General features: G+C 43.6%; 1 protein-coding gene across 23 annotated transcripts in view; it reads right to left on the reverse strand.

The window, feature by feature from the left end:
• Positions 1–26,184, reverse strand: part of LOC129836424 (ankyrin-3-like) — a 153,209-nt gene that overhangs the window by 73,454 nt on the left and 53,571 nt on the right. The window contains exon 1 of one of the 23 annotated variants that reach the window (XM_055902566.1): positions 11,587–11,689. The exons of the other annotated variants lie outside the window; for them this stretch is intronic. Coding sequence (XP_055758541.1) covers positions 11,587–11,622 — 36 coding nt within the window. The 5' untranslated portion in view covers positions 11,623–11,689. Of the gene's footprint in view, positions 1–11,586; positions 11,690–26,184 lie in introns of those variants that run through there. 23 annotated transcript variants of the gene reach the window in all.

The following is a 26,184-nucleotide window of genomic DNA, read 5'->3' on the forward strand; positions in this document are numbered from 1 at the left end:
AGCATTAATCTACAGTTAGATAAAGCTGAATGTCAAAGGAACGGAGGCTCCGTCGTTCTGATTCCCTGTTAAAAGAGAAAGCTCTTATTTACTGGTTCAGTCTAAATTAGAGCTTTACTTACTAACAGCATCTCACAATGGCAACCATGTGGCACATGTAATGTTAAGCTCCTGTAAAAATGACAATCAATATCTTCATGTACTGATTACTGTTTTGTGCCTATTAGGAATGTGCTCTGCTGTGTGTATACTCCTGTATCGAGGCAGAGTAGAGCTGCAAAGATTTTTTGCTGAATTAGTGTTTGGCCCAGATTTCACTTATGACATCATTGAGTCCGGGGATTACTGTTTTGTGTGGAGTGATTTTCTCTCCAATATCCCCCACTGACATGATGTCAAAGTGACACGTAGGTAGTATTATGGAACAAAAACACACACACCGCAACGCATCAACAGACCGATACCTTACAGATTCTGCTCACACACACACACACACACACACACACACACACACACACACACACACACACACACACACACACACACACACACACACACACACGTCAGTGCTCCAGACTGCTGGTTAGCTCAGTTGGAGCCCAGAACCCGTTGCATTGTCTCATTTATCCCTGGCCCCCCATCAATACAAAAAACAGCCTAGGGCCACATGATCTCAGAACGCCCACCAGTGCCAAAGAGCATCGCCCCACCACACAGACACGCACTTTCCACGGGGGAAAAACAACAGGGTTGACAGGATAATGCATGCACTGTGGAGCTGTTAGATAGATATCATTGCAAATCGTTACAAATTGATGTTTTTCTAAAGGCCCGTTGGTGTGGATGGATGTGGACCCATACTAGAATAGTGAATTAATTATAATGGGGATGTATTGATAGCAGGATTGGAAGCACTTCCATTTGTTTGCATTAAATCACATTGGCCGATTGTGAACAACCATTACAATTCAAATCCCCATAGGTCTCAAAGACATTTACTGCCGCTACATAATGGTTAACCCCGGGTAAAAACTGTCAAAGCCAAAACAGAATATCATTATGCCTGGATGATGTTGAAGTGTAAAGGATGCAAGGGAAATGAGTGATAAGTGACTATGCTACATGTAATATCAGTCTAGTGACCTTCATGCAGAGGATGGTATGCGGCTTCAGTGTAGATCTATATTGCACATGGACAATGATGTGTAACATAGCTATTTAGATGAATATAATTGATGGAAGCTCACACACAAAGAGTGTACAAAACATTAAGGCATGGACTCTACAAGGTGATGAAAGCGGTGCCTGGAGCAGTATTCTAGTGAGGCGCACACCACCCACCGCTTCCGAGTATATTACTCGCTAATGTCCAGTCCCTAGTTAACAAAGTCAACCAAATTTGGGCAAGAGTTGCTTTCCAAAGAGATATCTGGGATTGTAACATACTCTGTTTCATTGAGACATGGCTAGCTGGGGACATGTTGTCGGAGTCCGTACAGCTAACAGGATTTTCAGTGCATCGCACCGACAGGAACAAACATCTATTTGGTAAGAAGAAGGGCGGAGGTAAATGTTTTATGATTAACGCCCCATGGTGTAATTGTAACAACATACAATAACTCAAGTCCTTTTGTTCACCTGACCTAAAATTCCTCACAATCAAATGCTGACCATATTATCTCCCAAGAGAACTCTCCTCGGTTAGCTGTGTATATCCCCCCACAAGCGGATACCAAGACGGCCATCAAGGAACTTCACTGGACTTTATGCAAACTGGAAACCATATATTCTGAGGCTGCATTTATTGTTGCTGGGGATTTTAACAAATCTGACCACGACTCCATCTTGTTGCTCCCCTCCTATAAGCAGAAACTAAAACAGGAAGCGCCCGTGTTTAGGTCTATCCAACGCTGGTCTGACCAATTGGATTGCACGCTTCAAGATTGATTCGATCACATGGACATTGAATGATGTCTGTGAGTATAACAGAGCTCATATGGCAGGCAAAAACCTGAGAAATAATCCAAACAGGAAGTGGGAAATCTGAGGTTTGTAGTTTTTGAACTCACCCCTATCGAATACACAGTGGGATATGGGTTAATTTTCACTTCCTAAGGCTTCCACTAGATGTCAACCGTCTTTAGAACGTGGTTTCTCATGTGAAGGGGGGCCGGATGGGAGCTGTTTGAGGAAGGGGTCTGCCTACAGCCTCGTTCTCAGTCTCTACAGACAATGGAATTCTCCGGTTGGAACATTATTGAACTTTTATGATAAAAACATCCTAAAGATTGATTCTATACTTAGTTTGACAAGTTTCTTCAACCTGAAATATAACTTTTTGAACGTTTCGTCCGAATGGACCAGATCTCGCTTTTGGATTTGTTTACCAAACGCCCTAACAAAAGAAGCTATTGGACATAAATGACGGACATTATCGAACAAAACAAGCATTTATTGTGGAACTGCGATTCCTGGGAGTGCATTCTGATGAAGATCATCAAAGGTAAGTGAATATTTATATATGAATAATGTTGACTACCCAACATGGCGGATATTTATCTGGCTGGTTTGTGCTCTGAGTGCCGTTCTCAGATTATGCTTTTTCCGTAAAGCTTTTTTGAAATCTGACACAGCGGTTGCATTAACCTGTTGAGGATGGGGGCGCTGTTGAGACTATTTATGCTAATTGGGTAATTTTTGAAACGGCTTCCCACAAAATCCTTGATCGTACAATATGCATATTATTATTATTATTGGATAGAAAACAGTCTATAGTTTCTATAGGAGTTAAAATTTTGTCTCTAAGTGGAACAGAGCCCATTCTACAGCAATTTCCCTGACATGGAGTCAGATTTCAGAAATGTTGGCCACTGTTCTGAAGTCAGTTAAAAGGGCACTGTTATTGCTATGACTATACGGACACTTCTTACGTCTTCCCCTGGATGCCTTTACGTGATGACGATTCCAATGGGGTCGATTGCGCGTTCACAGGCCCTATAAATTAAAAAACCTAACCTAAGTCTTTTCTTGGTGCGTAACGCGTGTGGACGACACCGACCCGCTCCTGTTCCAAGCGTTAGTTTAGCCTGTTATATTTCTCCGGTCATCTTTTCACTCGTTATAGGAGTTAAAAACATCATAAGGTAGTTAATTTAAAGCGTTTTATAGCAATTTATATCCGTTTAGTGCGATTTTGGGACATTTATTTTTGAAACGATGTGAATAGCTGGGCACGCTTTTCAGTTCATCCCGAACGCAGTTGGCATTTCTACATGGCAAGAGGACAGCTTTCCACCAAAAGACGATTACTCCCAAGAAAGGATCCTTTGCCCAAGATACTGATGGAAGAACAGCTCAAAGTAGGACATTTTTATTATGATAAATCGTGTTTCTGTCGAAACATTTTAGTGGCTTAGGACGCCATGTTTTTTGACGTAGCTTCGCTTGGCGCAAACTGTATTGAAAAGTAAGGATAAATTAAAAAATGTAATTCCGCAATTGTATTAAGAATTAAATTGTCTATCAATCCCTGTCCACCCTATATTTTTTAGTCACGTTTATGAGTATTTATGTATAAGAGTAGATCACTGTCTAAGTGGCGCAAGGACATTTTCTGACCAGCTGAGCTACATTTCACATTGTCTAACCATGATTTTGGTGGCTAAATATAAACATTTTCGATCAAACTCTATATGGATTGTGTAATATGATGTTACAGGAGTGTCATCTGAAGAATTCTGAGAAGGTTAGTGAAAAAATTAATATATTTTTGGCGATGTTGACGTTATCGCCCACTTTGGCTAGAATCAATGCTGGGCTGCTATGTGCTATGTGCTATGCTAATATAACGATTTATTGTGTTTTCGCTGTAAGACACTTAGAAAATCTGAAATATTGTCTGTATTCACAGGATCTGTGTCTTTCGATTCGTGTATGCTGTGTATTTTTACGAAATGTTTGATGATTAGTAAGTAGGTAAACACGTTGCTCAATGTATTTTTTCTAGTCCATTTGTGACGGTGGGTGCAATTGTAACCTATGCCATCTACCTGAAATATGCACTTTTTTCTAACAAAACCTATCCCATACCATAAATATGTTATCAGACTGTCATCTGATGAGTTTTTTTGTTGGTTAGGGGCTATAAATATTTTAGTTTAGCCGAATTGGTGATGGCTACTGGTGTTGGTGGACAAATAAAAGATGGTGGATTATGCTAATGTGTTTTTAGGTAATAGATGTACATCTTTACATATTGTGTCTTCCCTGTAAAACATTTTAAAAATCGGACATGTTGACTGGATTCACAAGATCTGTGTCTTTCATTAGCTGTATTGGACTTTAATGTGTGAAAGTTAAATATTTAAAAAAAAATATTTTTTTTGAATTTCGCGGCACTGGTTTTTCAGTGGGGGGGGGGGGGGGGTGCCGCTAGCGGCACGCTGATCCTAGACAGGTTAAGGAGAAGTGTATCTAAAGTTCCATATATAATAGTTGTATTTTCATCAACATTTATAATGAGTATTTCTGTGAATTCATGTGACTCTCTGCAAAATCATAGCATGTTTTTGAACTACTGAACATAACACACCAATGTAAAATGAGATTCTTGGATATAAATATGCACTTTATCGATCAAAACATACATGTATTGTGTAACATGAAGTCCTATGAGTGTCATCTGATGAAGATCATCAAAGGTTAGTGATTCATTTTATCTCTATTTGTGCTTTTTGTGACTCCTCTCTTTGGCGGGAAAAATGGCTGGGTTTTTCTGTGACTTGGTGGTGACCTAACATAATCGTTTGTGGAGCTTTCACTGTAAAGCATTTTTTAAATCAGACACTGTGGCTGGATTAACGAGAATTTTATCTTTAAAATGGTGCCTAATACTTGTATGTTTGAGAAATCTTATTTATGAGATTTCTGTTGATTTGTATTTGGCGCCCTGCAATTTGATTGGCTGTTGGCGAGGGGTTCCGCTAGCGGACCGGGGTGCCGCTAGCGGAACCCCTGTCCTAGACAGGTTAACCCTCTCAAGGCTGCCGGCCCAGAAGGCATCCCTAGCTGTGTATTCAGAGCATGCGCAGACCAGCTGGCTGGTGTGTTTACGGACATATTCAATCAATCCCTATGCCAGTCTGCTGTCACCACATGCTTCAAGATGGCCACCATTGTTCCTGTTCCCGAGAAAGCTAAGGTAACTGAACTAAATGACTATCGCCCCGTAGCACTCACTTCTGTCATCAGGAAGTGCTTTGAGACACTAGTCAAGGATCATATCACCTCCACCCTACCTGTTACCTTAGACCCACTCCAATTTGCTTACCATCCCAATAGGTTCACAGACGATGCAAACGCCATCACACTGCACACTGCCCTATCCCATCTGGACAAGAGGAATACCTATGTAAGAATACTGTTCATTGACTACATCATCTCAGCATTCAACACCAAACTCATCATTAAGCTTGAGACCCTGGGTCTCGGCCCCGCCCTGTGCAACTGGGTCCTGGACTTCCTGACGGGCCACCCCCAGGTAGTGAAGATAGGAAACAACATCTCCACTCCGCTGATCCTCAACACTGGGGCTCCACAAGGGTGCGTTCTCATCCCTCTCCTGTACTCCTTGTTCACCCATGACTTCGTGGCTATGCACGCCTCCAACTCAATCATCAAGTTTGCAGACAGCACTACAGTGGTAGGCTTGATTACCAACAATGACGAGACAGCCTACAGGGAGGAGGTGAGGGCCCTTGGAGTGTGGTGTCAGAAAAATACCCTGTCACTCAATGTCAGCAAAACAAAAGAGATGATCGTGGACTTCAGGAAACAGCCAAGGGAGCACCCCCTATCTACATCGACGGGACAGCAGTGGAGAATGTCGAAAGTTTTAAGTTCCTCGGTGTACATATCATCGACTAACTGAAATGGTCCACGCACACAGACAGTGTGGTGAAGAAGGCGCAACAGGAGGTTGAAAAAAATGTGGCTTGTCACTGAAAACCCTCACTAACTTTTATAGGTGCACAAATGAGAGCATCCTGTCAAGCTATATTACCGCCTGGTATGGCAACTGCACCGCCCACAACCGTAGGGCTTTCCAGAGGGTGGTGAAGTCTGCACAATGTATCACCGGGGACAAACTACCTGCCCTCCAGGACACCTACAACACCCGATGTCACAGGAAGGCAAAAAAGATAATCAAGGACAATAACCACCTGAGCCACTACCTGTTCACCCCGCTTCCATCCAGAAGGCGAGGTCAGTACAGGTGCATCAGAGCTGGGACAGAGAGATTGAAAAACAGCTTCTATCTCAAGACCATCAGACTGTTAAACAGCCATCACTAGCACAGAGAGGCGGCTGCCTACCTACAGACTTGATATCATTGGCCACTTTAATAAATGGAACACTAGTCACTTTCATAATGCCACTTTAAAAATGTTTACATATCTCACATTACTAATCTCATATGTATATACTGTATCCTTCACTATCTATTCTTTACTATTTATTGCATCTTAGCAGCTGTGTCATTGCTCATCCATATATTTTATACTTACATATTCTCATATTCTCACCAATCCTTTACTAGATTGTGTGCATTAGGTTTTGCTGTGGAATTGTTAGATATTAGGTTTTGTTGTGGAATTGTTAGATATTACCTGTTTGATACTGCTGCACTGTTGGATCTAGAAACATAAGCATTTCGCTACACTCGCAATTACATCTGCTAACCATGTGTATGTGACCAGGAAGGCTGGCCCATGTTGACTCCAATGCTTCACAGAGTTGTGTCAAGTTGGCTGGATGTCCTTTGGGTGGTGGACCATTATTAATACACACAGGAAACTGTTGAGAAACCCAGCAGCTTTGCAGTTCTTGACACACTCAAACCTTTGCGCCTGGCACCTACCAGGTACCATACCCCGTTCAAAGGCACTTAAATCTTTTGTCTTGCACATTCACCCTCTGAATGGCACACATACACACACATACACACATCCAGCACACATACACCATCCATCTCAATTGTCTTAAGGCTTAAAAATCTTTCTTTAACCTGTCTCCCCTCTCCATCTACTCTGATTGAAGTGGATTTAACAAAGTTACATCAATAAGGCATCATATCTTTCACCTGGATTCACCTGGTCAGTCTATGTCATGAAAAGAGCAGGTGCTCATAATGTTATGTCCACTCAGTGTATATGGACTGGTATACATAGGCTACGTCTGTACGTGTATGTGTACTACCACAGAAATGCTGCGAGTCACTTAGTGAGATCACATATGATTGACTGAAAATATGGCTAGCGATAGCATCCTTCTGATTCTGACCTAAGAAGGAATCTAAAAATACAACAAAAATGCTGTTACCTGCACATGCTGCGTTCTCAGCTCTGATGTAGGCTGAGAGCCCACACCCAGGAACCAAATATAGGGGAGAGATAAATATACTTTACAAAAATATAAATTCAACATGCAACAATTGTAAAGATTTTACTGAGATGCAATTGATATCAATCAGTCGATTGAAATAAAATCATTAGGCCCTAATCTATGGATTTCACATGACTAGGAATACAGATATGCATCTGTTGGTCACAGAAACCTTTAAAAAAATGGGCCTCACAATAAGCCTCAGGATCTTGTCACGGTATTTCTGTGCATTCAAATTGCCATAGATAAAATTCAATTGTGTTCGTAGTCTGTATCTTACGCCTGCCCATATCATAACCCCACAACATTGATGTGGCCCTAGGCTGTGACAAGACAATTAGATAAGATGGCGCCGAAGAGCAAAGAAGATGGCTGACGTTTTACATGCTCCTAACCAACTGTGCTATTTTGTTAGTTTTTTTGCATTATTTGTAACTTATTTTTTTACTTGTTTTGTACATAATGTTGCTGCTACCGTCTCTTATGACCGAAAATAAATCCTGGACATCAGAACAGCGATTACTCACCTCGAACTGGAAGAAGCTTTTTCCTTTAACGAGTCCGATGAGAAGGATATACTGCTTTCCCGGGAACAGGCCCAAATCCCCGTAATTTGCGTGAAGAAAAGACGGAGGAAAAGGGGGTGCAGATCGGACTGCCTTCTGAGAATCCGTAGGCAAGCGAGTAAACTCCCACTGCCATCCGTTCTACTGGCTAAAGTGCAATCATTGGAAAATAAAATTGATGACCTACGATTAAGACATTAAAAACTGTAATATCTTATGTTTCACCAATTCGTGGCTGAACGACGACACGGATAATATAGAGCTGGCGGGATTTTCCATGCACCGACAGAACAGAGAAGCTACGTCTGATAAGACGAGAGGTGGGGGGTGTTTGTCTATTTGTTAATAACAGCTGGTGCGCAATGTCTAATATTAAAGATGTCTCGAGATATTGCTCGCCTGAGTTAGAGTACCTTATGATAAGCTGTAGACCACACTATCTACCAAGAGGTATCATCTATATTATTCGTAGCCGTCTATTTACCACCACAGACAGATGCTGGCACTAAGACCTCACTCAACCAATAAACAAGAGTAAACAATAAAATGCTTATCGAGAAGCGGCGCTCCTAGTGGCCGGGGACTTTAATGCCGGCAAACTTAAATCAGCTTCCCAAATTTTTACCAGCATGTCACATGTGCAACCAGAGGGGAAAAAAAACTGTAGACCACCTTTATTCCAGACACAGAGATGCATACCAAGCTCTCCCATGCCCTCCATTTGGCAAATCTGACCATAATTCTATCTTCCTGATTCTTGCTTACAAGCAAAAACTAAGCAGGAAGTACCAGTGACTCACTCAAAACGGAAGTGGTCAGATGACACGGATGCTACGCTACAGGACTGTTTTGCTAGCACGGACTGGAATATGTTCCGGGATTCATCCAATGGCATTGAGGAGTACACCACCTCAGTCATCGGCTTCATCAATAACTGCATCGACGACCCCCACAGTGACCGTACTGTATCGGCTTACCTCTTCCTCTTCATCAGAGGAGGAGGAGCAGGGATTGAACCAAAATGCAGCTGAGTTTGTAGACATGATTTATTAAAGAAAAACACGAACTCGACTATACACTAACAAAACAAATAAACGGTGTAGACACACCTAGACGACGAACTTACATAAAACATGAAGAACGCACGAATAGAGAAAATAGGCTACACAAATGAACGATGAACAAAACCGAAACAGTCCCACGTGGTGTACAGACACAGACACAGAAGACAACCACCCACAACGAACACTGTGAAAACACCTACCTAAATATGACTCTTAATTAGAGGAACGCCAAACACCTGCCTCTAATTAAGAGCCATACCAGGCAACCCAATAAACCAACATAGAAACAGAAAACATAGAATGCCCACCCAAACTCACGTCCTGACCAACTAACACATATAACAAACTAACAGAAATAGGTCAGGAACGTGACACGTACGTACATATCCCAACCAGATGACATGGATTACAGGCAATATCCGCATCGAGCTAAAGGCTAGAACTGCCACTTTCAAGGAGTGGGACACTCCTTTCAAGGAGTGGGACAGAAATTCTGCTATACCCTCAGACGAACCATCAAACAAGCAAAGCGTCAATACAGGATTAAGATGTAATTCAAGTTCCTTGGTGTCCACATCACCAACAAACTTTCATGGTCCAAACACACCAAGACAGTCGTGAAGAGGGCACGACAAAACCTTTTCCCCCTCAGGAGACTGAAAAGATTTGGCATGGGTCCCCAGATCCTCAAAAGGTTCTACAGCTGCACCATCCTGACCGGTTGCATCACCGCCTGGTATAGCAACTACTCGGCATCTGACCGGAAGGCACTACAGATTGTAGTGCGTACGGCCCAGTACATCACTGGGGCCAAGCTTCCTGCCATCCAGGACCTATATAATAGGCGGTGTCAGAGGAAAGCCCATAAAATTGTCAGAGACTCCAGTCACCCAAGTCATAGACTGTTTTCTCTGCTACCGCACGACAAGCGGTACCGGAGCGCCAAGTCTAGGACCAAAAGGCTCCGTAACAGCTTCTACTCCCAAGCCATAAGACTGCTGAACAATTAATCAAATGGCCACTGGACTATTTACAATGACCCCCCCTCCCCCCATTTGTTTTGTACACTGCTGCTCCTCACTGTTTATTATCTATGCAGTCACTTCACTCCTACCTACATGTACAAATTACCTCAACTAACCTGTACCCCCGCACACTGACTCAGTATCGGTACCCCATGTATATAGCCTCGTTATAGCCTCGTTATTGTTATGTAATTGTATTACTTTAGTTTATTTGGTAAATATTTTCTTAACTCTTCTTGAACTGCACTGTTGATTAAGGGCTTGTAAGTAAGCATTTCACGGTAAGGTCTACACCTGTTGTATTTGACGGATGTGACAAATAAAGTTTGATTTGACATCAGCAAACCGCTCGCCCACACAACGCCATGCACGTGGTCTGCGGTTTTGAGGCTGGTTGGAAGCACTGCCAAATTTTCAAAAATTACATTGGAGGCAGCTTCTGATCGAGAAATGAACATAAAATTATCTGGCAACAGCTCTGGTGGACATTCCTGAAGTCAGCATGGTCTCTCAAAATGTCTGATATCTGTGGCATTGTGTTGTGTGACAAAATTGCACATTTTAGTGACCTTTTATTGTCCCCAGCACAAGGTGCATCTGTATAATGATAATGCTGTTAAATCAGCTTCTGCATATGCCACACCTGTCAGGTAGATGGATTATCTTGGCAAAGGTGAAATGCTCACTAACAGGCCTGAAAAAAATGGTGCAATTTTTTGGGGAGAAATAAGCTTTTTGTGCTATGGAACATTTCTGGGATCTTTTATTTCAGCTCATGAAACATGGGACCAACACTTTACAAGTTGTGTTTACATTTTTGTTCAGTGTATATAAGTGTTAAGACTTGGAAGGAAGTTCTCCCCAGGTCAGTGCTACAATGGTATGTGTGCACACACGCACGCACACACGCACTCACACGCACTCACACGCACACACACGCACTTATAGCAGATCAGAGGACAATTATCAGTGTGGAGAGATTATCCACCGAATTCCAGCGATCCAAAACAAGGCTTGGGAAATCCCCTGTGCAAGCAGCAGGACGCTCTCCGCTGCTCATCTGATTTCCCCTTATCACATTACCTGTCAAGGTCAGCTGCTGTGCACTGGATCCCTGACAAACAGCATCCTTCAGAATGTTCGCTCTAGTGCAAACACACACAGTAAATTACAAAAACCCATATTGTCACCAGGATATTTCACTTATACCCTGATGCCAGAAAACCAAGATGTCATCTGTAGTAGGAGAATCAGCCTCTCCAAAACAGATAGACATATTTGTGTCCTGTAACCATCCTCCATCCACTACCGCTGCACCGCTAGGCTATACTACAGGGGCTGATGACCTCTGAGCTCTTCACAGTCCAGGATATATCAAATCAAATCAATACTAGCCATATTAACTCCTCTCCACAATCCCCCTTCACAACTCCTCACAAGGCAGTAGTGATTGCAAAATGTATTGAGAAAATTCCAGGGAACACTTACTATTGTCAGGAAGTCTGCTGCCTCTTCCACAGCCATGTTTCCCCCTCTCGCTCTGCAGTTCAGGAGTGAAACCTGAGCTATCAATTAGTTCTGGCCCAGGCAGCACCACACACAGCACACAGTACACAGAACAGGGAGTGGGACAGGGAAGAGCAAGGTACCATTGTGTCAGGTGACCAAGTAAAAAAATAAAAATAAATGCCAACCCAGCAAAACCCCAAATAATGCTTCCTTCCACCGCGTGGTCGATGCACCACGGAATGAAGGGATGGAGGCAGAGAGGAGAAGAGGTGGGCTTCTGTATCTAACCTTTCAGGAGAAGTAAACAATCCCCTCTGTCAGTGTTTGTCTCTATCTGACATATGAAAGGACACAAGTCAAATCCCCTATTCCCTCTCCCTCCCTCTTTCCCTCTCTTTCTATGTAAACAAGGGCAAATCCCTTCTGCTTCCCAGAGCTCACCCAGAACGTACCCTAGAGAGGGGAGGGTAGAGGACAGGAAGTACACCATGACTTACCATATTAGTAGATAGCACTTTCTCCTCCTGTCTCTCTCTCTCTCTCTCTCTAAGGCTCTCTTAGAGGGGGGTAAATGGAATCGTGATATCCAAGGATAGGGAGGGAAACACTGAAAATAGCAGCTGAAACAAATACTTTTGCTAAAAGGGGTTGACTGGGCCATGTCAACCCACTTTCCTCACTCTGTCACTCTCTCTCCCTCTTCCTCCGTCACTGCCATCATGAGGCTCTTTATTGTCATCCTGCTTATCAGCTCTTTTTCCCCACAAAGGGAGTGTGTGTACATGCGTGCATGCGCGTGTATATCAGGGGGCTCCCTATCCAAACAACAGGGAGGTGGGGCGGACTGGTGGGGACCTGCAGGGCAGAACAATGCCGCCAGACGCTATTTTAGGGGGCTGGCAGGCACAAGTAGCCAATGGGGACAGTTTGAGGAAGGATTAAGGGGCTTTCCCCCGGTATTAAGGACACACCATCCTCCCACCAACCCCTTATCACATACCCCACGTACTGTAGATCAGCCAGGAGACAGCCTGTGCCCCACTATTTTGCATCAACCCCCAGGCTGATCTCTATCACTAACCCCCACAACCCCCGTCACCATACTATATACACTGATGTTTCCATATTGATGCTACAAACAATGATTCTTGGTTTTGTTTCAGCTTGGAACATTCCTTTTTTATAGTTTGGGGATTATTTTGTTTGTTAGGCATCAATACTATTGCAATGTGTAAGTGCACAGCTCCAAGATGCACTAACGAGAGCTAAGGGAAATGTACCCCTTTGAAAGCCATGTTTCTGATCATAAATGCTTCATTCAGCTCAGCGGATACCATCAGAGCCATGGAAAACATTGGAGAGCATCAGACTGATGGAATACTGCTTGATCTTCTCTCCAAGGTGATTTTGTTGGACCACCTCTGACAAATGCAGTTCATCAACATGAGACTAGAGGCACTTATTTATAGACCAGCAAGTCTTTGTTCTGCCAACGCTGCAAACAAGACACGTCCCCCCCAACACGTCCAATCCTTCAGCTGGGCTGTCATTGGCTCTCACAGCTCTAGAAGAATGGCCTCCCATGCATTCTGGGTAAGTACAATGTCTGCTTAAAAAGCACACAGCGGAGTAAGTCACAGACTGTGGTGTGCCATGGAACAGTCAGCTGGAACACGTAACTTGTAGATCACAGCTGGGCGGTTAGAGTGTTGGACCAGTAACCGTAAGGTTGCTAGATCTAATCCCCGAGCTGACAAGGTAAACATCTGTCTTTCTTCCCCTGAACAAGGCAGTTAACCCACTGTTCCTAGGAAGTCATTGTAAATAAGTGGAGTGGAGGAGGAAGAGAGTCAGTGGAGGAAGAAGAGAGTCAAGCCTACTTTCAAGACATTATCTCCCACACACACTCACTGTAAATCAACAACCATTACACGAGTGAATCAACTCTGCACAGCAACCTTGAAGACAACATGCAGTATCATGTCATATGATTTCAATGTAGCCTACTGTCTGATCAAATTACATAGAAAATCATGTAATAGTGATCAATAAAAATTACATGACGCACAACCCTTTTTTAGGGCAATCAGGCCAAAAACAGAACATTGCCTTTTAAAAAATGAATTTGAACTGACTGGTGGCCTTTGCGTGTGCTGAACCCAGATTTTAAAAAATGATAAAGAAAATATGCCTTCACAACGAGTTGAGAGATAGCATGCACTGTATAACAGCGTCCAGGACTCAGAAGATAAGGCTGTTCTCTTGGTATTGTAGAGCTCTTGGTAGCAGCTCAGTATGAAGACAACAAAACCCCAAACTATGAGAGTACCCAACATGATTTTAATCTCACCGTAAAGCACCTCTTTTAATAAAGGTTCTACCAGTGTGGTCCTCCAGAAAGTCAATCATTGAATTCCAGAACACAGCATCTGTGAAAAACATCAGTCAGTTATAGTATTTGTTCCTCGGGATCTTTTTACCCCTCGGCTGAACAAACATGAATCCAAACTATAGAAAATGATATAGGCTATAAAATAAAACATCACAAAATCTAGATTTTAAATATAGAAGCCATCCAGGAGGAATACTCATGGGGAGGACTTGTGTAGAGAACCAACCAGAGGACCAATATATTTAATGCAGGGATCTGGCTCAAGGGCACAACAACACTAATACACCTGGGACATGAAACCATCAGAGAAATGGGGATGGAGAGGAGAGGAGAGAGCCACAGACCATCCCCTGGCATTGCTCAGTGCTATAAGAGCACACAACCCCTATGCCAAGAGAGAGGAAACTCAGAACACTAGACATTGACAGAGGTTGTTTCAATTTCCTCAACGTGTACAAGTCTGGGATAGTAATGGTGCAGGGAATCCTCATGCAATTCCAGCAGGACTTTTACGGGGTCAAAGAGAGAGCACAGCAGGAAAAGCTCTATCTCTCTGTGACGACTCCCCATCCTGAGTCACTACTTGATCACACCTCTTCAAACTGTCCTGCAGACGAGGATAGTCACCCCCCCAGCACTGAACACACCCAGGTCCCACAACTGCACTGCTTCTCCATCATTGAGAGGGATACATTCACAGAGCTGGAGAGAGACATGGTGGAGCTCAGAGAGCTAGTCCACACAATCCAGACAGAACAAACCCATAATACAGACCAGCACAACAACACCTCCTCAACAAGACCCAGAGGGCAGAAGGTGGAGATGGACGACTGTCTAAGAGAGCTGGCTGCTCTATGGACTGAGGTGAGAGAACTTAGAGGCACACATGGCACTGAAGGACGAGGTCAGAAAGCTGAGGTGTGACAGAGATAAGGATGGGCAGAACAGCCCACCTCATACCCGGAGCACAACTCACAAATGGGACAGACAACACAGGACCCACCAACTCAACAGACTCCACCCCCTCCTGTCAGTTCCCCTGATAGACCTGCTGACAACCCCCACACATCCACTGAGGACACACAAAAGCCAGAGATTGTGCTCCTCATTGACTCAAATGGCAATTACATTCAAGAGGATAAACTTTCTCCCAAACACAAAGTGGTAACACTCTGGTGCCCAAACACTGGACATACCCTGTAGCTGTTGTCAGAGGACAGACTAGTGTCCCCCAGCCACATCATAATTCATACAGGCACAAATGACCTGAGGGCCCAGCAGGAAAGGGTGGCAACAGCACTCAAGGGAGTGATTGAAAAACCTTCTTCCACTTTCCCCAACGCACAAGTGGTTATCTCCACCCTACTACCACGAAAATACTTTCTCCCTGCCTCCATACAGCAGGTTGAGTCAAGTTTATTTTATTTTTACAGGGACAGTGCACATTAATCAACGTTTCGGTAAAAGTGCCGGTTTTAGCCAGCCGGCTAATTTTCAACCGCAGTCCCTGGGCAGGTTATTAGGTGAAAGCAAGCATTTTGAGAGACTGTGCCTCAAAACCTAATGTCTACCTGGCCCACCACTCCACCCTGAACTTGAACAGCGTTTACGGCCAGGTCCACCTCTACAAGGCAGCAATCCCAACTTTTGCCAGGACCCTGAAGGACATCACCCTCAACCGTAGCCTCAGGACCTCACACAGGAGCAACAGAGCGAAGCACTCCTTGCCCAGACCTGAAAGACGCCCTCCCGAAGGACCTGCACTGAGAGAACCCACATCAGGAGGACCTACACCCAGACCATAGCATCACCAGCCACACCCCAACCAAACCCTGGCCAAACCCTACATACCCCCCCATATCAGACCTATGTCCCTTCTGCTCACCCCATGCCCCACGCCCCTGCGGCAAGGACCTCAACATGACAGCAGGACATATGCCCAAGCCGTGAGCAGAGCAACAGGCCCAACCCACACTATTACACCCGCCCAAGTCCCATCCTACAACCTTAGGAGGTATGTATCAGATGCTCAACATGCTCTGCTCACACCTACTGTGATGGTCCGTGCCTAAACCATACAAAAACAACACTAGACACTATGGAACACAAAGCTTTTACTATCTCATCCTGGAATATACAAGGTTTGAGGACATCTGAATTTGGCCTAAAGAGCAGGAACCCAGACTTCATCAAAAGAAATTGAAATACAGACATTGTCATCCTACAAGAAACATGGACAGACCAGGTTACAGAGAGCTGGTAGTCCCATCCACCAAACTACCAGGTGTGAAAGAGGGAAGAGACTCAGGGGGTATGCTAATTTGGTATAGAGCAGACCTAACCCACTCTATTAAATGAGTCAAAACAGGAACATTTTACATCTGGCTAGAAATTAATAAGGAAATGATCTCAACAGAGAAAAATGTCCTCATGTGTGCTACCTATATCCCCCAAATAGAATCCTGATACTTTAACGATGACAGCTTCTCCTTCCGAGAAGGGGAGATCAACAATTTCCAGGCTCAGGGACATGTACTAGTCTGTGGTGACCTAAATGCCAGAACTGTACAAGAACCCGACACCCTCAGCACACAGTGGGACAAACTTCTACCTGGAGGTGACAACATAACAAACAAAAACGGGTCACAACTCCTGCAGCTCTGTTGGACGTTGGATTTGTACATAGTCAATGGTAGGCTTCGAGGGGACTCCTATGGTAGGTACACCTATAGCTCATCAGCAGGAGAACTGTAGACTACTTTATCACTGACCTCAACCCAAAGTCTCTTAAAGCATTCACAGTCAGTCCACTGACACCCCTATCAGATCAAAGCAAAATCACATTCTACTTGAACAGAGCTATGCTCAATCATGAGGCATCAAAGCCAAAGGAATTTAATAATATTAAGAAATGCTTTAGATGGAAGGAAAATAGTGTGGAAATCTATCAAAAAACTATTTTCAATCCCTTCTTGACAATTTCCTGGACAAAATGTTTCACTGTAATAGTGAAGGTGTTAACTTGGCAGTAGAAAAACTAAACGGTATATTTGACCTCTCAGCTTCCCTATCAAATCAAATAATGTCAAGCAGACAACCTAAGAAAATTAACAACAATGATAAATGGTTTGATGAAGATTGTGCACCACAAAATGAGGTGGAAACATTGCTGCACTTCCTAACCTCCTGCCAAATGTATGACCATATTAGAGACACATATTTCCCTCAGATTACACAGACCCACAAAGAATTAGAAAACAAATCCAATTTTTTATAAACTCCCATATCTATTGGATGAAATACCACAGCAGCAAGATTTGTGACCTGTTGCCACAAGAAAATGGCAACCAGTGAAGAACAAACACTATTATAAATACAACCTATATTTATGTTGATTTATTTTCCCTTTTGTACTAAGCTGGAGGGGGACAAAGCAACACAGCAAAACAACAGAGAGCAAATGATAGAGAAGCAAAATAATATTCTGTATCAGGAGAAAATGTGAAGTCAGGAGGAACTGTTCTACTGTCACTACGCATCCAGGCTGAGTGTGAGTAGAGGGGAAATCTGCTGACATGGGTGTCATATTATTTCAAAACTTCACACATCACTCACTATGTAGCTTTACACAGAGAGAGAGAGAGAGAGAGAGAGAGAGAGAGAGAGAGAGAGAGAGAGAGAGAGAGAGAGAGAGAGAGAGAGAGAGAGAGAGAGAGAGAGAGAGAGAGAGAGAGAGAGAGAGAGAGAGAGAGACAATGGATGGTCTGCATTTTTGGACTCTTATCAGCAGCCGGAGAGAAAGGAAGAGAAGATTTAGCCTAGAATGTATAGTAGTACGGTATGGCAGGAATCCAGTGACATCATCACATTCCGTGGAGTGACCTGCAGGGCAGTGTGTGTGCTGAGCGGAGGAACACCGGACTCTAGTGGAGGATCCATGACAATGCCGTCATTAAAATAACATAACAACCTGCCAATGGAAATGCATCATCCTCTCCCAGTCAGCCAGGTGCCAGGCGGAAGTAACAAAGCTGCTGTTCACTGCTCCTACTAGCCTTGATGGTGCCATGGATGATACTCCCTAGGGGGCAAACAAGCTTTCTGTAACACTACCTTTTTAAAGGAGGTCCACACATAACTGTGATGATAACCTTGTAAAACCATGAAGGCTTGGTGCGCTACATAAAAGGAAATTACTCCTAACCAGGGACAATAATTACACCCAATCTTGGGTGAGTACGGAGCGTAAGTGTGAGTACGGAGCGCAATTGAGCATGTGTTTGTGCGTATGTGTCTGTTCGAGCGAGTATGGGAGAGAGCGAGAGGAGACAGTGAAAAAGACAGAGTACCTCTGCTATCACACAGCTGCAGCGGCCGACTGCTTTTCCCACACACCTCAGAGAATCACACATCCTCTCCCTTCTCGGCCTTTTCCCCCATTGGCTCTCTATACCGGCTTTCCATTAGATGTTGGAACATTGCTGCAGGGACTTGCTTCCATTCAGCCACAAGAGCATTAGTGAGGTCGGGGACTGATGTTGGGCAATTAGGCCTGGCTCACAGTCGGCGTTCCAATTCATACCAAAGGTGTTTGATGGGGTTGACGTCCGTGCTTTCTTTGTGCAGGCCAGTCATGCTCTTCCACGCCGATCTCAACAAACCATTTCTCCGCTCTGGTGCGAGGCCGACTACTGCACACAACATATGACTTTGTTTTCAGTCTGGTAACTGGTGTGGCCTGTTGGTACATAAACCTTGACCCATACATTTGACTCTATTTCCTAATGGCAGTATGATTATGAATCAAAAGTCAATTGAGCCATTGAGGGGATTGCTGTATTGCGCTATACCAAAACAGCACTACAGTGGGGGACTGTAATATCTATCAACGCTACGTGTTCCACAGCAAGAAGACCTTCTTCCAGGTGCACTCATCTACTCACTCCCAGATCCATTATCATGCCTGTATAACTTCACAGCAGAGCCAGACTGTAGCAGGGCTTAGATGGAGCACTGTGGTTTACTTCTGATCAAAAGCTTTTCACTGCCTCCCGAGTGGTGCAGCAGTCTAAGGCACTGCGTCACAGTGCTAGAGGCATCACTACAGACCCGGGTTTGACCCCAGGCTGTATCACAACCGGCCGTGACAAGGTATCCAATAGGGTGGTGCACAATTGTCCTAGCGTTGTTAGGGGAGGGTTTGGCCGGGGGGGGGGGGCTTTACTTGGCTTATTGCGCTCCAGCGACTCCTTGTGGCAGGCCAGGCGCCTGCAGGCTGACTTGCGGTCGTCAGTTGAACAGTGTTTCCTCCGACACATTGGTGCGGCTGGCTTCCGGGTTAAGCGAGCGGGTGTTAAGAAGCGTGGTTTGGCGGGTCATGTTTCGGAGGACGCATGACTCAACCTTTGCCTCTCCCGAGCCTGTTGGGGAGTTGCAGCGATGAGACAAGATTGTAATTGGATCGCAATTGGATATCACGAAATTGGGGAGAAAAAGGGGGATTTTTTTTAACAAAAAAAATATAAGGTTTGGAAAAATGTATTTAAATTCTTTTTTCACTGTCTATTCTTTCTAACACAGTGGCCATCCTAAAATCCTAATGTTCCTAATGTTCAGCAGGTGCGATTGATAGTTACCTCCTTACATATATCCCTCTAGCTCCGGGCAGCAGAGACAGGAGTTGGAAGATGCCCCTAGACAGTGATCTAAGGTCACTTTAGCATTATATCATTAAGTGTATCTAGATCCTATAGATCTGTGCCTATGGGCAACTTCAACCAAGATATAACCTAGCCTGGTCTCAGATCTGTATGTGTGCATTTGCCAAGTCTTTTTCCACTCGTTGCCATATCTGTTTGCCATGACAAGAACACAGCAGATGAGTTCTCCATTCAGATATGCTACTCATCCCCCAGCTGATTGGCTGTCCCGAATGGAAGTGCAGTGGTGTATCAGTGATGTGCCCAACTCCAGATGATGCTAACTATGCCCCCCAACCCACCCCGGCCCTATCTGCACAGATGGCACACCTGGATCCACTCTTGCTGTCTCTATCCAGGGCCCTCTTGGCACTCTCTGTCCTAGACGGCTGCCTCTCCGATGGGGCACAGCCAGGATGACGACAGTGTGAGGTTATGGAAGATAGGGGGTGGAGACAAGAGGCCACCTCCCAAACACACACACATGCACACAAACACAACAATCTGTCAGGGACATACGTTGTTTATTGACTCATTCTTCAACACAGCTGAGACCCTGTGGAGTTGATAAGTTCATTAAACTCTAAAACACTCACAGACACAGTGTTTTTCTCACAATTCACTCCTCACTCCTAAGACAGAGTTAGAGTACAGCAATAGTAGTCCTTCCTCAGTAGTATTCATATGATAACTTCAGGCTGATTAGTTTGTGGTGGTGAGTTATGGGGGGTGATGTTGAAGGTCTGTCAGTACATTGTGGGGAGGAAGAGGTCAGGCTAGAATAGATGGACCAGGTGCAATAAAATACAGTAGAGTATAGAGCTGGATGATATGGACAAAAATCCATATCGCATGGCTTCCCGAGTGGCGCAGCGGTCTAAAGCACTGCATCGCAGTGCTTGAGGCGTTACTACAGACCCGGGTTCGATCCCGGGCTGTGTCGCAGCCGGCCACGACTGGGAGACCCATGAAACGGTGCAAAATTGGCCCAGCGTCGTCTGGGTTAGGGGAGGGCCCGGGATATCCTTGTCCCATCGCGCTCTAGCGACTCCTGTGGCGGGCTACGCTGACACAGTCACTAGTTGTACGGTGTTTCATCCGACACATTGGTGCGGCTGGCTTCAGGGTTAAGCAAGCAGTGTACCAAGAAGCAGTGCGGATTGGCAGGATTGTGTTTTGGAGGACGAATGGTTCTTGACCGTCGCCTCTCCCGAGACCATATGGAAGTTGCAGCGATGGAACAAGACTGTAACTACCAATTGGATACCACGAAATTGAGGAGAAAAACAGCTCAAAATAAAATACACACAAAAAAATCCATATCGCGAATTGATGCGATAACGATAAATAGAACGTTAAGTTAATAACAATGTTCACCAGGTTTTAACATTTTTTTTATTAACTTTTAATCTACTACTAGTTTGATAGTTGATAGTTGTAGCAATCAATTGTCCCATTAATAATCACCCATATCAGCAAAATGCCTGCGATAAGTGAGGTGTCTATAATCGTCCCAGCTCCAGTACAGTAGCTAACCTCCACAAGATGCCACATCCGTCTCTCTGGCTTTATTACCCAGCAACATGTGGCAGCAGATTGAACTGAGTCTGAGTGCAAGTTTGACCATAATTCCTGTAAGTATTCAGCACACTACATGTGATACTGTATGACGGTCAAATTCATTTGTGTGAGTCAAGGTGCAAAAACATGTGTTGACTCCAGGGTCTGTGTCCGTCTCTGGGTCTGCCTGCTAACTGCAACAACAGGCTCTCCAATCTCAGCGACAAAACTCTCTACATCAGTGGTTCCCAAACTTTTTATAGTCCCGTACCCCTTCAAACATTCAACCTCCAGCTGCGTACCCCCTCTAGCACCAGGGTCAGCGCACTCTTAAATGTTGTTTTTTGCCATCATTGTAAGCCTGCCACACACACACACTATACGATACATTTATTAAACCTAAGAATGAGTGTGAGTTTTTGTCACAACCCGGCTCGTGGGAAGTGACAATGAGCTCTTATAAGACCAGGGCACAAATGATAAAATAATAATAATAATCAATAATTAGGTCTTTATTTAGCCATCTTACATATGAAACTTTATTTGTTCATCGAAAATTGTGAGTAACTCACTACGGGTTAATGAGAAGGGTGTGCTTGAAAGGATGCACATAACTCTGCAATGTCGGGTTGTATTGGAGAGAGTCTCAGTCTTAAATCATTTTCCACACAGTCTATGCCTGTATTTAGTCTTTATGCTAGTGAGGGCTGAGAATCCACTCTCACATACTGTTGGTACGTGCTTGCAAAGGGCATCAGTATCTTAACAGCTTGATTTGCCAAGACAGGATACTCTGAGCGTAGCCCCATCCAGAAATCTGGCAGTGGCTTCTGATTAAAATACATTTTCACCAAACCGCTTGTTGTCACATTCTGACCCTAGTTCTTGTGTTATTTCTTTGTTTTAGTTGGTCATGACGTGAGTTGGGTGGGTTATCTAATTTTTGTGTTTCTATGTTGGGTTTCTCGTTTGGCCTGATATGGTTCTCAATCAGAGGCAGGTGTTAGTCATTGTCTCTGATTGGGAACCATATTTAAGTAGCCTGTTTTCTGTTGTGTTTTGTGGGTGATTATTTCCTGTTTAGTGCTTTTGTGTTTCACCTTTCAGGACTGTTCGTTTGTCGGTTTATTGTTTTGTTTCAGTGTTCAGTTTTATTATTAAAACATTATGGACACATACCACGCTGCATCTTGGTTATCTTCTTCTCCTCCAGACGACGAACGTTACACTTGTTGTAATTTCGATGAGGTTCTCTTGTTCAGATATCGGCAAGTGGACTGGAGGCAGGGCATGAAAGGGATAACGAATCCAGTTGTTTGTGTCATCCGTTTTGGGAAAGTACCTACGTAATTGCGCACCCGACTCAACCAGGTGCTTCGCTATATCCCATTTGACATTGTGCGTAAGCATAGGTTCAGTTAAACAAAAAAAATCATACGATAATGAAAGACCTGTGTGTTGTCCTGTTACTGCAGACAGAGAAGAGCTCCAACTTCATAATCATAGCCTCAATTTTGTCCCGCACATTGAATATAGTTGCGGAGAGTCCCTGCAATCCTAGATTCCGATCATCCAGGTGAGAAAAAACATCACTCAAAAAACTTGCGTAGCTTATTTTTCAATTGGAATGTTTTGTTTATAAATGTCTGTGCAAAAGTGAAGGTTTCATCGAGTTGTGAGATAGTACTTTTGCACTTATAACACACTGTGTCTGAGGAAAGGCACTACTCCCAATATAAGTGAACCCCAAATCAATGTAGTTCTCATCATATTTGTGCCTCTTCGATGGTCCAACGTCCATGTCTGTTGTTCAGTGCTTTCCCGGGTAAGGGGGCAGTAGCTCTTCGGCTGCATCAGATTCCCAACTGTCAGAGTCCATGCTAGCTGGGCTAACAACAAATGTAGAATTACTGATGCTAGCATTGGATGTGCTCGTGGAAGCAGAACAACTTGTGTTGTTGACAGTACTACCAGTAGAGCTGGTATGTGTCTCTATGGACGAGAGCCCTACTTTTTTTTTAACCATTTATCAATTTTCGAGCAAACGGAATGAGCAGCAGCTATGTTTGGCTACATACAGACCGTTAGTGATATTCCCGCGAGAGAGTAACGGTTAATGTGATTGGATGTTAATTATTTGACTAGGCTACCTGTATTTGACATTGTGTTGTTATTTTGCTGAGCACTAGATGGTTTAATTGTATTTTTGGCAGAGAAACGAGGCTATTCAGGTGAGAAAAAAAACTCAATGTATAGCCCTGTTGGAAAATCGAAATGGACTGTTTAAAAATGTGAAGATTATTATGATAAAAAAAAAATAATGTGAATCACATTTTTATTTGGCGTACCCCCGGCGGCATTGCACATACCCCAGTTTGGGAATACCTGCTCTACAGGATGACAGTATCTTTCTATCTCGCTCTCTCTCGTCTCTGTCAAACAACAGACCGCTTACCTCTTGGAGTTGACGTAGAGTACAGCCTTAACTCTCTCTAGTGTTGTACATTAGACTCATTACGAGAACTAACTTAATTACATACAGACTAGAGTAGAGTCTAAAGGCTTTCAGTCTAATTGTGCAACATTCTCCCATTATCTTCTATTGGAGAGTGTCTGTCTGGTGCTAATCACTTGTCCTTTGAGACCTTAGCCAACAAGAAAGCTCCTCTCTGGCTGGTTTTAATGGAGAAAATCAAACTGGGAGAGCCTAGTAAGAGTATCACTTCTCGCTAAATGGATGCGCTGAATCATACATTACGGTCAATCATCTCACATCGAGCATAACAGCTGTCTAGGACGCCACATCAGAGCATGACATTTTTCTCTGTTTGAATTCCATTTGGAAACATGGATGAAAGGAACTTCAAAAACTTTGAGAGCCTGCGAAAATCAAACCTCTGCTTATAATGACCATGCAGAAATGTGTCATTGTGTTGTTTTGAGCCTGTGTGATGTTACAGATGATTGGTCCTTTTGGAAAACAGGAAAATTAAGGCTATTCTCTGGTTGAATCTACCAGCATGAAGTGGGGGTGGAAAAAAATGCTGACAACATAAAAGAACATCACATGCTTCTGCCACTATGAGAAGCATTCTGACTTAATGTCAAGTCTGGGACTGTGTCTGGAGTTGCAGAACAGCCGTCCCTTGTGAGACAGCACCATTTTTAACATTATTTAACATTTATTTAACTAGGCAAGTCAGTTAAGAACAAATACTTATTTACAATGATGACCTAGGAACAATGGGTTAACTGCCTTGTTCAGGGACAGAATTACATTATTGTATTATTGACTGTATGTTTGTTTATTCCATGTGTAACTCTGTGTTGTTGTTTGTGTCGCACTGCTTTGCTTTATCTTGGCCAGGTCGTAGTTGTAAATGAGAACTTGTTCTCAACTAGCCTATCTGGTTAAATAAAGGTGAAATAAAAATAAATGAATTAAAGGGGCAGAACGACAGATTTTTACCTTGTCAGCTCAGGGATTCGTTATAGCATCCTTTCGGTTACTGGCCCAACACTCTAACCACTAGGCTACCTGCCGCCCCACTAAAATAAGGCAGGTATAGAGTAGACAAATAGATGCGCAGGACTGAGATTTTGATAGTCTAAAAATCTAGGTACAGACTGAAGGCTTTTTCCTTGAGTACAATTACTGCTTAATACATTTTACAATAGCAGAATAGAAATATTGAATCTCCACCACCAAAAACCCTTTCACTTTTAACACTGACTAATCTTCGCACACCTAGGACCCTAAAATATCTGTTGCATTTTTTACAAAATTCTGTTCTGTTGAGTTTTTGAAGGTTTCCGTTTTTCCGTTTTTTTTCTCCAGGTTTTCACTCTCAAAATCACACTTAAAAAATAAGAAGAAAAACAACAACATTAGATATTCTAAGTACACAATGCTTAAACCACATCAGGAGACAACTCTTGACATTTAGATTTTGGGGTGTAGTTACCCTTTAACTCAAGTGCGCACCAGCTAGAGACTGTTGTTGGGTTAGCGATGTTTCTGTAGTGCTCATGTGATTGATTGCAGAGTTTGAGAAAGATGGAGTAAAATACAAATTACTGATGCATTTTGTTCATGTCTTATTATTAACTTGGGCAAATGAATGCATTTTCTATTAAGTTCAATAGATTTAGTTGATTTCCTAGTAATTTCAATTTTTTTCTTCGATATTGTTGAATTCCGTTTTAAATATTTGGATTCCGTGATTCCTTCCACAACATAGATTTCATAGGGCCCTACACATGTCAGTGACTATGTGGAAATCTGCTTATGTGGATCAGTGAAAGTGAATGAAGTGGAGTGTGTGTAAGTGTATCTCCCTGAACTTTGGCAGGGATATGGCAGCAGACGGGAGCGGTCCGTGAGCCATCTGTCCCCAACTGTCTCACCACAACACCACCACAGTTGCTTTGTCTCGGTCTCACTGACTAACACTACCGTCACAAAGACACATTAAAAATGGCTAACAAAATCAGCATCCAATATTAAACCATGATATTACATCATATTGAATCATTTCATAGAGCAAAATGTCTCAACTTCTTTTAACTAGGCCTAGTCTTAGATAATTACTACATCATGTCTGTGTGTGGTTAGCCTACTATCTCAGTGTGTTAGACAGAGACAGAGAGAGGGGGGGGGGAGAGTGAGTGGGAGTGGGTGAGAGAGAGCGAGCGGGACTGTGAGAGCGGGGAGAGAGAGTGAGCTAGAAAGCGAGAGCGAGAGGGAGAGAGAGAGGGGGGGGCAGTGGGAGGAAGGGAGGGAGGGACCGACAGAGCGAGACACAGAGAGAGAGAGAGAATAGGTACACTGTGAACACAACTGTGCATTGTCCCTGAGCTCTGCTTTTCCTGTGCATCCAGACTACAGATGATTAACTTGTGGTTAACCTCTCTCCTCACCTCTCT

This window comes from Salvelinus fontinalis, chromosome 37, assembly GCF_029448725.1.
Source record: "Salvelinus fontinalis isolate EN_2023a chromosome 37, ASM2944872v1, whole genome shotgun sequence".
Classification (NCBI taxonomy): domain Eukaryota; kingdom Metazoa; phylum Chordata; class Actinopteri; order Salmoniformes; family Salmonidae; genus Salvelinus; species Salvelinus fontinalis.